At 45.9% G+C, this 16,556-nt stretch overlaps 1 protein-coding gene across 3 annotated transcripts in view; it reads left to right on the forward strand.

Annotated features, from left to right (window-relative positions):
* Window positions 1–652: 652 nt before the first annotated feature.
* LOC147637906 (uncharacterized) overlaps window positions 653–16,556 on the forward strand; it is a 128,462-nt gene continuing 112,558 nt past the window's right edge. For 2 of the 3 annotated variants that reach the window (XM_086799749.1, XM_086799751.1), the window contains exons 1-5: window positions 716–1,054; window positions 2,182–2,271; window positions 5,833–5,894; window positions 5,976–6,097; window positions 6,195–6,284. In XM_086799749.1, coding sequence (XP_086655875.1) covers window positions 810–1,054; window positions 2,182–2,271; window positions 5,833–5,894; window positions 5,976–6,097; window positions 6,195–6,284 — 609 coding nt within the window. In that variant the 5' untranslated portion in view covers window positions 716–809. Of the gene's footprint in view, window positions 1,055–2,181; window positions 2,272–5,832; window positions 5,895–5,975; window positions 6,098–6,194; window positions 6,285–16,556 lie in introns of all 3 variants that reach the window. The other variant, XM_086799750.1, reaches the window with a different exon arrangement.

A 16,556-nucleotide genomic window follows, 5' to 3' on the forward strand; every position in this document is an offset into this window, starting at 1 on the left:
GCATCCATCAAACAAGCAAGATTCAATAGCATACAAGCAAAAGCAAGAAGAGGGAAGAGAAGAGCTTACAAGTAAATTATTGCAAAGGGAATGATTTTACTTATTGTAAAAAATGATTTATATACAAGTAACTAGTTTTTACACTAAGCCAGTCAAGAAGAGGGAAGAGGAGAGCTCACAAGTAAATTATTACAAGGGTATGATTGTGTATTACTTATTGTAAAAAATGACTTTTATACAAGTAACTAGTTTTTACACTAAGCGAGTCAAACTTAAACTCTATTACTAGTCTTAAGTAAGTATGTATACAAAGTCCTTAAACTTTTCCTATTTGACATTAAGCACAAATTAAGGTTTCTTTATATATTCTAGCAAAGATAAGTGCCTATTCGAATAGGTAAGATGACAAAGCGCTTTACAATAAGTCGAGTGAATAAAACCATATTAACCTACAGAGTGGTTAATATACTACTTCACAGAGTGGTTAATATACTACTTCACGCCCAACTTTTGAAAAATCTTGGCTGCCCCTTCATGAAGGGAAAGCGTGGGGAGATGGGCTTTATGTTCCTCCAAGAGGTTCTAAATTATAATAATAAATATAATATAATATAAATATACAGTATATATAGTAATGCAAAAAAGCATTTTTGTGGCTTATTGTTGTTTACCATCAACTATATAATATAATAGTATTGGTTTTTTATTAAGGTGCCCATCATAGTCCGATATTAGCCACGTAGGCACCAGCTTCTGTGTCAACACGAAAGCTCACCATATAGGTAGAACTGAAAAAAAGGGAAGCTGTTATGGTTGGAGAAGAAGGCAGCATGGGCCTGGTCATGCTGCTGAGGGCTGCTTTGGAAGTTCCAGCATGGGAGTACACCTTGCTCCTCTGTGGTGTCTTGGCCTCTTTCCTCTACCGCGCACTGGAATTCCACTTCTTCGAGGACCTCTGCAGCGGCTTCAGAGGCCATCGCGTGCAGCTTCTTTACAACTCTGCATCAACATTAGCCTCTCACGTCTTGCCCGATTGTCAAATACTCAAGCGAAGGTAGATTTTTCCCCCTCCTTTTGTCTCAATTTGTTGCAAAATACTTTACATTTCATTCTCTGTCCTTCGTTTGATATTGCGTTGAGATGCACCAAGGCGGACAATGGCAATCGTGTAAAGGCTCTGAGGCATTTGAAGGCGACCTTAAAATTTGGTTGATAAGTTTGTCATACCCCAGACCATGGCTGGGCATACACAGACTTCATAGCTAGTCTTGTGAATAAAGGTGATGGGCGAAGGTTTTAGTGTAGTCAAGGCACGAAAGCAACATAATATGTAATCTCTCTATTTGGTTCCAGTACTCCCACTTTCCAAAAGAGCGCACCATACAGCTTTGCTGGTCTGATAAGAGAATCACAAAGGAATGCCTATGTTTGGAGTGCAGATCCATAGATCTTGGCACTTAGAGTGCTCACTGCTTAACCATGACATGGCATCCATTTTGTGGGTCCAAGGAGGAAAGGGTAGATATCCAACTATCCTTACATGCAAGAAACTGAGGAGGTTGAGAGGATTGAAGAGAGCCATTAAACACCCTGTCATTCCTGTTGAGCCAAACGTCCCAGAGTACAAGAAACCTCAAGAACGTAGGCAAAGTCTCAGATGCTGGATCCTGCCAGACGGTCCTGCCAATCAACCAATGTGTCTAGAAGAATTGACACTGAAACACTGAAACCTGCCTTCGAAAAGCCTCGATAACTGGGCAGGACCAACTGCAGTGGAAGGAAGGCTGACTTCCATGCAGCAGTGCACCTTTAACATCCCTTTTTGATACAGCTACACATCTCCTCTCTGAACAACACACGCAACTTGAATCTGACGAGTATCCATCCAGTCCAGATGGCCAATTAAGAGGCACTGAAGCTACGATATGTGCACGCCATACTCGTAACCCAGCATCACAGTAGCAATGAAACACATTTCATTCCCCAGAAATGAAACGTTTCAAGCCCTTTGGAGTGCCAATCACTAGGGAGAGCGAGTACCAACTTGGCACAGAACTAGCTTGATTGATATGGAGAGTCTCCTTAAACATTTTGTACATAAAGGCGTTGTATTGTGATTGATTGTTTGAATGCCATGCTGGTAAGCATTCTCATAATTAAGTTAATGGTTCATTGTTGCAGGTACTGGCCAACTCCATGGCTATGCTCTCCTCATCTACAGACTGCCTTTCTTCACTTCTTTGGGCGGCCACCACAATTCGAGTATCACCGGTAATCTTGTCATCTTTGCAAACAACGCAACCAAATATTTTGAGCTTCTTCCCTTAAATTAATAAATTTACAAATATTTATCAAGTGATAGAGCATGAGTCCATAAGATTTCTTCCTGTACATTCTCTTTTCTGCAATTGTTTTAGCAATTGTTGTTGCACAAAGTTTATATATGAGCTCCAGCCTCCAGCTATTTAAGTAGCAGATTAAACCTTCCTGCACAACTGAGACCTTACAGATTTTAGCCCACCAATTCAGCAACTTGGAGACAATTGCCTTTATAATGGAAAGTTTAGACACTATGAATGTAGATAAACTGTTCTTGGTGATGTTTTATAAATATTTAGGACAATCATGATCAAATAAGTACTATGATGGGAATTTTTTCTCGGGTTTTTGTGTGTGCCCATGTTTGAAAGAAAGAGAAAACACAGGTTGTAGGCAAAAGCACAAACTGTAGAAGGCTGTAGACAGTTGATTTTTGCTGAAAATGAGCATGAGGGAAGCCTGTAGGTGCTTACAAGCATAAGAGACTGTTGCAACAGCCAATGACCTCCAGCAATGAGCAAGAATGAGATGGGAACTGAAGAGAAGGGAGTGATCCCTTATATATGTCCCATATGAGCTGGTCGGCCAGCTGTAGCAGGCTGAAAGCTGTCGTGGAGCATAAATATGCCTAAATAGCGATGAAAAGGTACATGTAGATCCTCTGGAGATGATATATATTCCAACGCCTCCTCTTCAACGCCAGAGGGGTGGTCCAAGACCAGCACGCTGAAGTAACACCTCCAAAGTAGCTCTCAAAAGTGGTTTGGTGAAGAGAGCAGCCACATTGTCCTTGGTAGAACAGTAGACCAATTGAAGAAGTCCCAACTCGATCTAGTCACGTACAAAATGATAATGCACCTCAATATGCTTGGATCGTCTCTGTAACAGAGGATTCTGAGCTAGAGCAATAGCACTCTGAGAATCCGAGAAGATGGTAACCGGGGAAGTGTTGGCACAGCACAAATGCTCCAGAATCTGATGAATCCAAAGTGCCTCAGTGGAGGCGAGAAGGTAGGATTTGTACCCGACCTCGGTGGAAGAAGCAGCAAACAGTCCTCTGCTTATGAGACTTCCAAGAAACCAATCCTGTCGAAGCATGAAGCAATATCCAGATGTAGACCTTTGAGTATCAATGCAGCCTACCCAATCAGAATCCGTGAAACCAACCAAATCAGCACCACTGAAATAGGTGATGCCATAATTTGAAGTACCTCAACGATAACGAAGAACTCTCAAGGATGCTTGCCAATGAGACCTTTGAGCGACTGATGAGAACTGGCTGAGGACACTCATAGCATAGGAGATATTTGGACGGGCGTTGGCAAGGTAAAGCAAGGAGCCAACAATCTGTCGGTACTCTGAGGAATCCACCAAGGGTGTATCATCCTCCCTGGATAACTTGGCGTTGGGATCCATGGGACAAGAGAGAGGTGTACAGTTTGACAACCCATAAAGTGAGAGCAGCTTCTTCACATACTTCTGTTAAGAAATGAAGATATAGTCATCTTTTTGCCCAACCTTTAGCCCAAGAAAATAATGAAGAAGGCCAAGGTCAGTCATCTCAAATGTTTTTGAAAGCTTGGATTGAACCTGTATGACCAACTAAGTATCTGAGCCAGAACGGTTGAGGTCATCAACTCAATGACACAAATTTCCCCATCAGAAAGAAGCACATAGAGATTGCTGTTTGCATATGCCATCTCAAAGCCAAGAGCTAACAAGAAGGCATCAATCTTCTGATACCAGGCACGGTGTGCCTGTTTGAGACCATAAAGAGCCTTCTTCAGAAGATACACATGGGTGTCTTGCCCTTGAATCGCAAAACCAGGAGGATGCTCAACATAAACTTCCTCCTCTAAATCTCCATTCAGAAAAGCAGATTTGACATCCATCTAGAACATGGGCCATCTGAATTGTGCAGCCAGAGCCAAAACAATCCTGATGGTGGTATACTTGGCTGTAGGAGCAAATGTCTCATCAAAGTCTTCACCTGCCTTTTGAGCATATCCTCCAGCAACAAGGTGGGCTTTGTACTTGTCTAAAGTACCATCTGCATGAAACTTGACTTTGAAAATCCATTTCACACCAATCACATGACGTTGTAAAGGCCATGGCACCAAAGACCAAGTGTGTGCTTCCATGGCTTGCCGTTTCACTGTGGTTGTCAAAGAGCCTCCTTTGGACTCTAAGGCTCATCGATCTCCTAGAGAGAACTCATCAGAGCATAATTCAGGGTGTGGTGAGATGTTGAAGCCCGAGATGAACGGCGAGGTCTAGGGATGGTGGTAGAGATCTGGCTATCTAGCTGTGCATCAGTAAGACTAGAATCTCTAAAGAGTTGCTGAACCCACGGAGGTATGCCAGCCTTCCTCTCAAATCATGAAGAAGCAGATCCAGCTCCAGTGGAGGACTCATTCGATGCTGCGGGGAGAGGTGTCAAAGCAGTACTCGTAGAAGGACTGGGAGCTGCAGAAGCTAGTGCAACAGGAACGGGTGGTTGTAAAGTAGCAGTTGGCATCGGAGTTGTAGCAGGAGGAGGAGGAGGAGGAGCTGGACCTGGAAGAAGTATAAAATCACTAACATCGATTGGGAATGGATCATCCAGAAAGTCGGAAGATGCATCAGGTGGAGAGGAGTCGATGCCAAACAAGCTCTCATCAAACCGAGCATCACAGGAAATGTAATGTCATCAATCTCCGGATCCCAGAAGCGGTACCTTTTGGATCTCAGACTGTAGCTTGTGAAGATCATCCTCTTTGACTTCGGTGCGAGTGTGGTCCTATTCTGATCTGGGACATGCACATAAGCAACACAACCGAAAACACGTAGATGAGAAACAGAAGGCTTGTGTTCTATAAAAGCCTCCTCTGGAGCCATCCCCTCAACCGCTTTTGTGAGAGAGCGGTTAATGAGATAAATTGAGGTAGCCACAGCTTCACCCCAGAAAGCAAGAGGGAGACCTGCATGATGCAACAAAGAACGAGCCATCTCTTTTACCGAGTTTTTACGGTTGCATTCAAACTTTTTCCTCTGTCTGGGCTGATACTGCTGACACCCTCTCCTCTATAGTAGGTCGAGTTTAGCAGAGGTCAGGAAAAATGCTTTGATGAGTAACTGTGGTAGTGCCCCCTTCCTATATCTCTTTGATACTGGGATCATTTGAAAAAATGAAAATTTAGCATGGGTGAAATCACTTTCAGCATAAGAACACACATAAAATGAAAGGCATCTGGAATTGTTACTTTAAGTATTTTCAAGACTCTCTTTAACGGGATCTAATGAATAAATCAAATCTTAGGCTAAAAGATTGACTAGGGTCCAACTGGTTAATGAATGTTTTCATGTAATGTGCTCTAGTACTTAAAGCATAAAACTTGGGCATAGCATTTGAACTGGAATTTGTGCCTCTATTGACTAGCTTTCCATTTTCGCCAACATGCAAAGAATTTTCATGAGGAAAAGTTGTTGGTATTTTTGTTTTTGATGCATGCATGGTTTCTTTTGCCTTTCCAGGCAGCTGTGTCACACACCTGATGGAGGAACCATTGCACTCGACTGGTTACATCCAAGCGATTGTAAGTTGTAACAGGATGATTTCTGTCTGTTTGATAGCACATACTTTCTATGGTTGGGTGGTTTTGAACATAGCCTTGAAGGTTGTGGTTTTTACCCAGGTATAAAGAGTGGTGACATAGTGAGCAGCTCAGTAACTGGGAGCTCTGATGTGACACGTACTGTGGTGGTTATACCCGGGTTGACTAGTGATTCTGCTGATGCTGTGAGTCAAAATTTCTGCTAGAAAAACAGAGTCTTTTTAGAAAGGAAAGCTATGTTGAGTTTTCATGTCAACTAACATTCACTTTGTCGTCTTCCAGTATGTGAAACACATAGCCTACAGTCTCGCAGCATCAGGGTGGAGGGTAGTGGTTGCCAATCATCGTGGTTTGGGAGGAGTATCTATTACTGTAAGCCTTCTTCTCAGCTTCACAAACAAGGATATTAAAGAGCTGTCTTGGGAGGTTTTCTACCGCTAAATGATATGAAACTTTGAGCCAACCTCTAATCCGTGATGTAAACAGTTGTGCATAATAAGGCCTCACAACTGAGCCTTCGCAAAGCTGTGATCAAGAACCAAGCTTGTAGTGAGGTTCACTTGGGTGTCTCTCTTTAGGGCTGCTAGCCTTCCACATGGTTGAGTCAACCCTTCATCTACGCAGAAGCGATAGAAAATCACTTTGTTGGTTTGTCTATGAAGATTTGTCTACTCAGGCGACATAACTTCAAACATGAACCTTCACCTACTCTTTAGTGCTTAACGTGAGTGGGGATGTCATAGCACACAGTCTATGCTATGCATGATGGAGTTTGTGATTTGGAGCTTTGTGAGTAGACTCTCATGGAGTTAAGATCACACACTGCTTTTTGTTAAGTTTGGGAAATAGCCGCTTGTATATCACTTGAATGGATCTACTAGTTATTTTGGACCATACGGAATGCATGTTGTAATATCATTACTTTTGAGGATTGAATTCTGACCTAGGAGCCGCATGTTACTTCATTGCACGCCCAAGTGATCAGCCCAAGTACTGCAGCAACTTTGTCAAAGCTTCAATTGTGCTTGTAGGTTGGTTGGGCTCCTTTACCTCTGCAAGTTGGAGAAGTGTGTCAATGTGGCCTAACCTAACTGTTGGGGGTGGAGCGCTGCTAGAAGCGCGCGCGCGCACACACACAGGTCGACTAACCTAACTGTTTGGGGTGGAGCGCCGCTGGAAGCACACGTGCACACACACACACACACACACACACACACACACAAGTCGATGGAGCTGTAGAGAGAGAGAGAGAGAGAGAGAGAGAGAGAGAGAGAGAGAGAGTTGCAAGACCAGGCTGTTGAAGGCTTCCGCTAATGTTGTATATCATCTTTTGGTCCAAGAGAAGAGATGGCTTGTAGCAAAAGCTAATAAAGTATGGAATGTTAAGAAAACGGCCTCCTGATGGAAGCGCATCCTATTTTATGGTTGGCATTCCAAGCTTCCGTTTCAGGGCAAAGTGTTTATTTGGCAAGTCATGGTTGGGGGCCTGCCTTTGGCCACTGCCCTTCGACCTTGGAGACTTTTGAATGGCAATTGTTTCCTCTGCCAGACTTGTCCAGAATCTAGTTAGCACAAGTTTATTTCTTGCCCGGTGGCTCGCCAGATATGGGAGTTCATCTCTTCAGTGTGGCAAATGGTGACTAGACACCCTTTGTCACCCAACAGTGGGTATTTGGACATGATCAGCCTGGGGGGAACAATCAGCAACATGAGGTCTTCTTTGTTTTCTTTCGATGGTTTGGTCTTATAATTGGCTCATGCGAAATGCTTTCATCTTTGATTCACAATCAGGGGTGAAAGGTCATGTCCAGCGCGTTCGTGGTCCTTTGGCAAGTTTCTTCTTTGATCGATGCACATGTTATCACTAGGGCGCAAGCTGACCCTTGGTTACATGCTCTTCGTATGGTGGGCATGCCTCAGGTGGCCTTTTAGTGTGTGCGGTCAGATGGCCTCTATCTACATGTTTGTATAGCTGGTCATGTGATCTTTGCTTTGTATTACATTTTCGTAATCTAATCAACTAACCATTACAAAAAAAAAGAGAGAAAGAAAGAAAGAAAGATTGTATTAACGTCTCTCTTAGGCCAAAGAGAACTGGCCTATGAGACAAAACCATGTACAATGTATGTGGTATCTCTGAGTATCAGATGGTGCTCAGTGCACAATACAACAACTGGAAGAAAACTGAGAGAAAGAAAGAAATAAAGAAAGTTGTATTAACGTCTACAAAAGGCCAAAATGACCTATGAGACCAAAAGGTTACATCATGTCCATGAAATACATCATCATGGGTACTAAAAATAAAAAATCAAAGAAAGTAATAAGAGCTGAAATGTCATATCTGATCGCAAAACAAAAAGCGTGCAGCTCTCTTATCACCCTAAAATATCCTGCATAGGACGTTGCAACATGGCACCCAATGTAGTAAAGTTGGGCCGGCGGGAAAAAGGCTTGTGGTGGTGGGAGATGATGGCTTTGATCCTCCTGTAGTGATGCGGGTGTGGGCGGGGACCATGAGGTCGAGGACGTCAGGCTCTGCATAGCTCAATCAATGGCTTTGTCTAGTGTCACTCCTCTTGGCCAAGCTCCCACATCAGCCTGAAGGTCGGGTGTAGTGGGTGAGTTTGCCCTCGTCACTCTAGTTTGGAAGAAGTCGGTGAGAGCTCTCTATACTAGTCGTCTGACAGGTGCCGCTAGTCTAGGCCGCAAAAGGGACTCCCTGTGTCTGTGAAGCTCCAGGAGGAAAAGTCCCGAACATCTGTGGTCTGGGAAATCCATGATCATGGAAAGTGGTCCAAATCCATCTCGGAAGAGACAGTGGAACCTTTCCCTGATCTCATAGTATACTAGGCATCTGCATGCATAGTGGGCCTTTGTCTTAGCCTCTGTGTGACAAAGCTGGCATATCCTGTCCTTTGGTGGAGCTGCCCTCGGCCCATATCTAGTTGTCTCCACTCTCAACTGATGGGATGAGGTGCGGAACTTGCACATCACACCCCAAATGACAGATGTGTGCCCATGTAGCGTGTCATGAAGCCGTCCTGTGTCAGACGAAGAAAATGGTCCTTGTAAAAGGCCATCTTTTTCCCAAGGGGCTGGACGGGTGAGTGCCAATTCCTCTGAGTATCAGTCTCTTGATGACCTTTGTGATGACCCTGTTTAGCTCTGTGCAGCTGAGAGCAAAGGAGGCCGCCTCTATGCTATACTGGAATGGAGGGAGTGCCTCCATTTGCATGCCATGCATACCAAACCAAGTGCTCACCTGGGCATACCAACACACTGTGTCTCCGTCTAGTGCCAGTTGTCTCCAGGACTCTAGGCGAGCCTGGGGTATCTGTCTGGTGGGAGCTCCCATAATCTGTGCGAGTATGTCACTGTTTGGAAAATAGCCTTTGTCACCATTGGTGCAGCCCCTACTCCGCCTGCACAATCTTGTGTGGTACTGATGGCTTACTTCTAATCATGCGTGAGATCATTATCACTACTGGCCTCTCCATTGGCTTCCACCCATCATATACATCCTCTGTGTCTGTCTCAGCTGGCTCCTGCGAGAGAGAGAGAGAGAGAGAGAGAGAGAGAGAGAGAGAGACTTTTATTAACGTCTTCAAAAGACCACTAGGGTCTATGAGACAAAAAAGGTGTTACAAAGAATCCAAGTGTTACACTAATCCTGGTAAAATAGAAAAATAAAACACTGGAAAAAAGACTACTAGCTACAAATACAAGTAGCATCCTCAAGAATACATCATCAAGAATACAATAGCACGATGACCCAAGGTCCAAGGAACATCAAGCTAGGGTGGCTGGTGGAGAGGTCTCATCATCATCTTCAGGAACTGTGAAAAGGGCATAAATGTCCACATGTCCTGTGTGGGCATCTTTGTATCGCCGGAGCATCTCTTGGACTTGGAGCTGACGGGTGGAGCGCCTACGCGGCCCAGTAGGTCTTGGGTGCCTAGCTTGTTGCATCTGAACCGCCTGGTCTATGGTAACCCCGGGGAAACGGAGAGGCTCTTGTGTGCACTGTTTGACTCGTCTGAGAGGTGGGGGGTCCTGGGTGGGTTCCTCTCTCAGGCAGCTGGGCAAGAGGCTTCTTGGATGTGGGAGAAAAAGCTCGTGATCCGAGGCTGGGAGGTACCTGTGCCCGGACACTATCGGTGTGATCCAAGCAGCTGTCCCTGTGTCTATGCAACTCCATAAGGTAGAGCCCAAGACAATGCTGATCCGGATAGTCGATGACTTTGGATAGTGGCCCAAAGCCCTCTCTGGACAGATAGTGGAATCTTCCGCGTATCTCATAATGGGTCTCCAGTTGTGAGAGGTCAGCTTGTATGAGGCAGTTAATCTCTGACGTGTGAGAGGCAAGAGGGGGGCATCCAAGCTAGAGTTGAAGGGTGGAAGGCGGTCAATCTGGAAACCATGTATTTGGAACCATCTCAACACCCTAGCATACCATGAAGTGGGCTGACAATCTGTTGCGAGTCTCTATGATGACTCAAGTGCTAAGCGTGGGAGTCTATCATTGCCCAAGGTGTAGATCCGCTGTATATATGTCACTGTCTGGAAGAGTGCCTCTACTGCCAAGGGGAAAGCTCCAAACTCTGCTATGACAACCTGGTGTGGTACTGATGGTTTGCTTTTGATCATCCTCGAGTACATCATGACCTGGAGCCTCTCCACCTTACTCCACTCCATCCGCCCAAGATCTGGTCCCCAGAATGCTGCTCCATACATAGCTGCCGGTGTCACCAGAGTGTCAAAGAGCCACCCTTTCGTACTGGGCTCCTGGAAATGGGTCTGAAAACACTCTCTCTTTAGGCGGGCTAGGGCGTGAGGTGGGCTGAGGCAGCTGGTTTCATGTTGAAAATGGGTCCCGTGAATGTGACTCCAAGGTAAACATACGAGTCCACAATCTCCACTGTGTTAACCCACTCCTCATGGCTTTCACCTGGGCTTGGATGTGTTAAAATTTTAAAAACCATAACCTGGTCTTGCCCAGATTCACCGTGAGATCCCGTTGCTCACAAAAGGCCTGCAAAGCCTCTAGATGGCGCTGCAATCCAGCCACCAAATCTGAAATCAGCACCATGTCGTCGGCATATAAGAGGAGAGGTATCACTGTACCATATAATGTGGCTCCCGGCCGCCTTAATCTGTCTATAAAATCACTGAACTCATCAATGTACAATGAAAGAGAGAGAGAAAAAAGAAAGAAAGAATGTTGTACTAATGTCTTGAAAAGGCCAAAATGACCTATGAGACCAAAATGTTACATCATGTCCATGGAGTACATCATCATGGCATTGAAAGTAAAACTAAAAGAAAATATCTGTAAAAAAAAAAACATAGTCTTAAGCTCTCGCATCAGCCAAGAATATCTCGCATAGGGCGCTGCAACATGGTATGAGGCTGACAGGGTGGGAGAGAGTCCTGTGGTGGTGGGAAATGATGGCTCTGATCCTCCTGAGGTGAATTGAGCGTGGACGGCGGCCATTATGTCGGGGGCGTTGGGCTCTGCACAGCTCGGTGGCTCTGTCTAATGTCACTCCTCTCGGCCACGCTCGTGCATCAGCTTGGAGGTCAGGGGGAGTGGGTGGATCTGCACTTGGGGCTCTAGTCTGGAAGAAATCAGTGAGAGCTCTCTGTGCTCGTCCTCGGGCAGGTGCAGCTGATCTGGGCCGTAGTAGGGATTCCTTGTGTCTGCAGAGCTCTAGAAGAAAGAGCCCTAGGAATCTCTGGTCTGGAAAATCCGTGATCCTAGAGAGTGGTCCAAATTCCTCTTGGAGGCAGTGGAACCTCCCCTGGAGCCTCTGTCTCAGCCTTTGTATGGCAAAGCTGGCATATCCTGTCCTCTGGTGGTGCAACTGCTTTCAGCCCATATCTGGTTGTCTCCACTCTTAATTGGTGGGATGAGGTGTGGATCTGTCCAATTGCACATTGCACCCCGAATGAGAGATGTGTATCCATTCAGTGCGGACGTATGATGAAGCTGTCCTCCGTCATGTGAAGAAGATGGTCTTTGTAGAAAGCGATCTTTGTCCCTACGGGTTGGAGGGGTAGATGCCAGGTCCTCTGAGTATCCAATCTCACAATGTCCTTCGTGATCTCGCTGTTCAATTCTGCATGGCTGAGAGCAAAGGAAGGGGCCTCTATGCTGTACTGAAATGGTGGAGTGCCCCCATTTGCATGCCATGCATACCAAATCAAGTGCTCAGCTGTGCATACCAACACTGCGTGTCTCCATCAAGTGCCAGCTGTCTCGAGGACTCTAGGGCAAGTTGGGGGTATCTATCTAGTGGGGGCTCCCATAATCTGTGCCAATATGTGACTGTCTGGAAAAGAGCCTTTTGTCACGGTAGGGGCAACCCCCATCTCCGCTCGCACAATCTCATGTGGCATTGAAGGCAGGCTTACTCTTGAGCATGTGCGAGATCATCATCACTAATGGCCTCTCCATCGGCTTCCACCCATCATAATACATATACCTGTCCTGTATTTGTCACAGCTGACTCCCTTCTCCGTCTCCTCTTGTGGTATAAATTGGGACCCCAAATGGGAGCTCCATATGATAAATTATAATGCAGGTGTGACTAATGTGTCAAACAGCTAGAGCTTTGTCCTCGGCTCATGAAACTGTATTTGTGAGCAATGCCTCTCAAGTGAGCTTGAGCTGCATACCCTCGCATCAATCTGGTTTCGGCTGCCTTCTGCATAGAGCATTGAGGCCCGGCAAAAGTGATCCCAAGATATACATAAGAGGCCACATACTCCACGGGCTGCCTACTATATGTAAACTGAGGTGTGGATCTGCCTACCCATTGTGGGGATGTGTTAAAAGATCATAACCTTGGTCCTCCAAGATTCACCGTGAGGTCCCGATCCTCGCAAAAAGCCTGTAAGGTATCCAAGTGCCTCTGCAGCCCCTTTGGTGAATCAGAGATAAGGACAATGTCATCTGCATACAATAAGATAGGTATCAAGATTCCTGCCAACTGTGCTTCTGGTCTCATCAATGTATAGCCCAAAGAGAGTAGGAGATAGGGGGCAGCCTTGTTTGACTCCGATCGTGCTGTGTATGACATCTGAGTACCCCTCGGGGCCCGTACTTTGCTAGTGACGGACTCGTACAGTGTGAGGATCCCCCAAAGCATATCTGCTAGACTCCCATATCCTGCAGTCCCTGCCCGTGGGATGGTGTCAAAAGCCTTGCGGAAATCCACAAAGCAATGAGCTCTCTCCTCCCCAATGATGCCCCATAATGTGAAAATGTGATCCAGTGCGGAGTGTCCTCTCCGAAAACCTGCCTGCCCTGGTGCTCTGAGTCGCTAGTCCTCGGCCCATCTATTGAGCTAATGCTCCAAGATCAATCCAGAAATCTTGGCCAATGTGTGACCAACCATAATAGTCTTGTAGTTGCCGGGGTCCATGGGGTCACCTGCTTTCAGAATGGACACAATGGTATTCGAGGACCAGCTGTAGGGGAAATCCTCGCATATTGCCCTGTTAAACATATGAACCAAAAGTGGAGCCAACACATCCAATGCTCGGCAAGCAGCCCATCATGATTCTGTGCTCTTCCATTCTGCATCCTGTCAATGGCATGTCTAACCATTCTCAAGTGGAAGTAGTCCAATGTAGTGGCTCCATGTCTGAAGGGGTAGCAGGTGAAGGAGCTGGAACCAGGCCATCGGGCTAGGCCATTGTAAATGACTAGTCCACGAGCCCCACCAAGGGCGAGAAAGTACTCCCCGTAGTGTGTGCATGTCACCATGTCCTGTGATGTCCACTCTAGATCTGTGCCCACAATGTCTTTCTCCTGATATATGCTCGGCAAGCAGCCCATCATAATCCTGTGCTCTCCCATTCCGCATCATGTCAATGGCATCTCTAACCATACTCAAGTGGAAGTAGTCCAATGTAGTGGCTCCATGTCTGAAGGGGTAGCAGGTGAAGGAGCTTGAACTAGGCCATCGGGCTAGGCCATTGTAAATGACTAGTCCACGAGCCCCACCAAGGGCGAGAAAGTACTCCCTGTAGTCTGTGCAGGTCACCATGTCTTGTGAAATCCGCTCTAGATCCGTGCCCACAACGTCTATTTCCTGATATATGGGATCATCTGTCTTGAAGAGGGGTGCTTGTGTGCGGGCATTTTCATCTCCAGCAAGGAGGATATCCCCTAGTTTTGAGAATCTCATAATATCATCATATAGTGGCAAGTATGGGGACTCCCCACTGGTGGCATATCTTGATGAAGATGGTGCAAAGTAGCACACCGCAAGGTAGATCACCCATATGAATTGTGCATCCTCATCCCGTTTGATCACCTGTATCACACGTTGTAGCTCCGCCCTGTAGAGTATGGCCACTCCTCCCGAGCCTCTAGTGCCTCATGTGGACGGACTCCCATGTATATCCCCTCACCTTGGGTAGCCGGCTCCTCTTGCACTGGTGTGTCTCTAAAGGATCATGTCACGCACTCTAAATGTGTTCTCAAACAAACATGCATCTGTTCGTAGAGCTCCATTGAAGTTCTAGACCGCAATCTCTAGTGTGGTCCCATAGGTTGCGCACCATCATGTAGAGCGCGGCTCCGTGATAATCACCCGCCCATCTTTGTATACTGCCCACTTCCCGGCTTTCCAAGCCTCCATCACTTGTACCATTCCTGCCCGTTTGTGCTCGACTTGCATGGGTGTGCACTGTGAGGTCACCTCCTAGGTAGATCTTGGTTCCTTTCAGTGTGGCCCTCTTATGCAAGAAGGATGTGCATGTTTCTCCATCTTTAAATTTTAGGAAGAGAGGCTTCTCCTTTGTAGGGTCCTTCCCGATGTGCCAGGCTTCCACGGTGCCTATTATTCCCATTTGTTTGCATAAGGCTTCACCATCCTCCATTGGTCAAAGAAATATTAACGTCTTCAAAAGACCCGAAGAAATGATTTGTACATAATGTCCATGAAATCTCGTCATGGATGAAATAAGAGAAAACAACAGTAAATTAAAACTGAGAATTGAAAGCTATGATCTCAAGACTCAGACTCTGAGATTATATACGATGAAAAGTCTAGATCCTACTATGGTAGGTATAGGGTACAATAAGTGATGGGATATGGAAGAGCTGAATGAAAGTAGTCAATCAACCTTGTATGTTAGGCAAGGGCCCATCCAGGATGTCCATCATGGGTGATACAAGAAGGTTAGAGATGTCAATAGTCTGCTGTAAGGATGAGGCTGCTCGATGGTGGGCTAAGATCTCTTGAATCCAGGGTTGATGAGCTGGGGGTGATACAAGAAGGTTAGAGATGTCGATAGTCTGCTGTAAGGATGAGGCTGCTTGATGGTGGGCCAAGATCTCTTGAATCCGGGGTTGATGATCTGGGGGTGATACAAGAAGGTTAGAGATGTTGATAGTCTGCTGTAAGGATGAGGCTACTTGATGGTGGGCCAGGATCTCTTGAAACCATTTTCTGCGAATCTCAGGAAATGATCTCTGTAGTATTGCATCTTGGTGGGCAATGGGCCTACTGGTGTGATCCATGTGTTACGTGTGTATAGCCCGAGTAGATCGTATCGGATCACCTGGTTTGTGTCCTCATGTGTAAGCCTAATGTATGGGGAATCTGGATCATATTGAAATGGAGGGAGCCGGTCCATCTGTAATCCATGTGCTTGAAACCAGGTGAGTATTGTGCCATACCAAGATGAATGCTCTCCTCCGGCCACTATCTGCTGTGATGACTATAGTGTAAGTCGGGGGAGTCGAAATGAATGCTCTCCTTCAGCCGCTATCTGCTGTGATGACCATGAAACGGAGGGAGCCGGTCCATCTATAATCCATGTACGTGAAACTAGGTGAGTACTTCGCCATACCAAGATGAATGCTCTCCTCTGGCCACTATTTGCTCTCGTAAGAAACGGTGGCCAAACGCTCCCTTATACAGAGTTTGACCAATGCTAGATGAGTGAGTGTTGTTTAGGATGGCCCGAAGCAAAGGAAGATAATGCTCCCACTTTGACTGCCTGTCATGGCAATATGACTTGAGAACATCAAATGCCAGTTGGTTATATATTTTTGTCTGTTTGTGGAAGGAATGCACTAGACAGATGTAACTTGGTCCCAAAGTTGTCAAATAATGCTCTCCAAAAGTTTGAAGTAAACTTGGGATCCCTCTTTGATGTTATCGTCCTTGGCAAGCTACGTATGGGGTACCAATGTCGAATGAGCACGGAGCGATGTCTTCGATTGTGGCCGTTTGCTTGTACGGGATCAACATGCAAAACTTACTAAACCGGGCCATAATGGTCATGCGTTGTGTGTTCAGAGATCCAAATGCAATGGGAAGGGGTCCAACAAAATCCATACTGATGTCTTGGTAAGGGCCTTCAGGAACTGGCAAAGGTTGAAGCAACCCTGTCTGTTTCGTATGAGGAACCGTCACCTTCTAGCATATCTGGCATGCTTGGACATGTTGATAGACATCCCTTCTCATCTAAGGCTAATAAAATGATCGCTTTAGCTTCTCCAATGTATAGCTGATATCTCGATGACCTTCAACGAGGGAGCCGTGGGTATCGTGAAGAAGTGCCTGTCACTTTTTTTTTAGTACGCACAGCCAGTCATTGTAAAACAGCCAGCCATCTTGGATG

The sequence above is a fragment of the Cibotium barometz genome, chromosome 6, assembly GCF_041138505.1.
Source record: "Cibotium barometz isolate CiBa-2024 chromosome 6, ASM4113850v1, whole genome shotgun sequence".
NCBI lineage: Eukaryota > Viridiplantae > Streptophyta > Polypodiopsida > Cyatheales > Cibotiaceae > Cibotium > Cibotium barometz.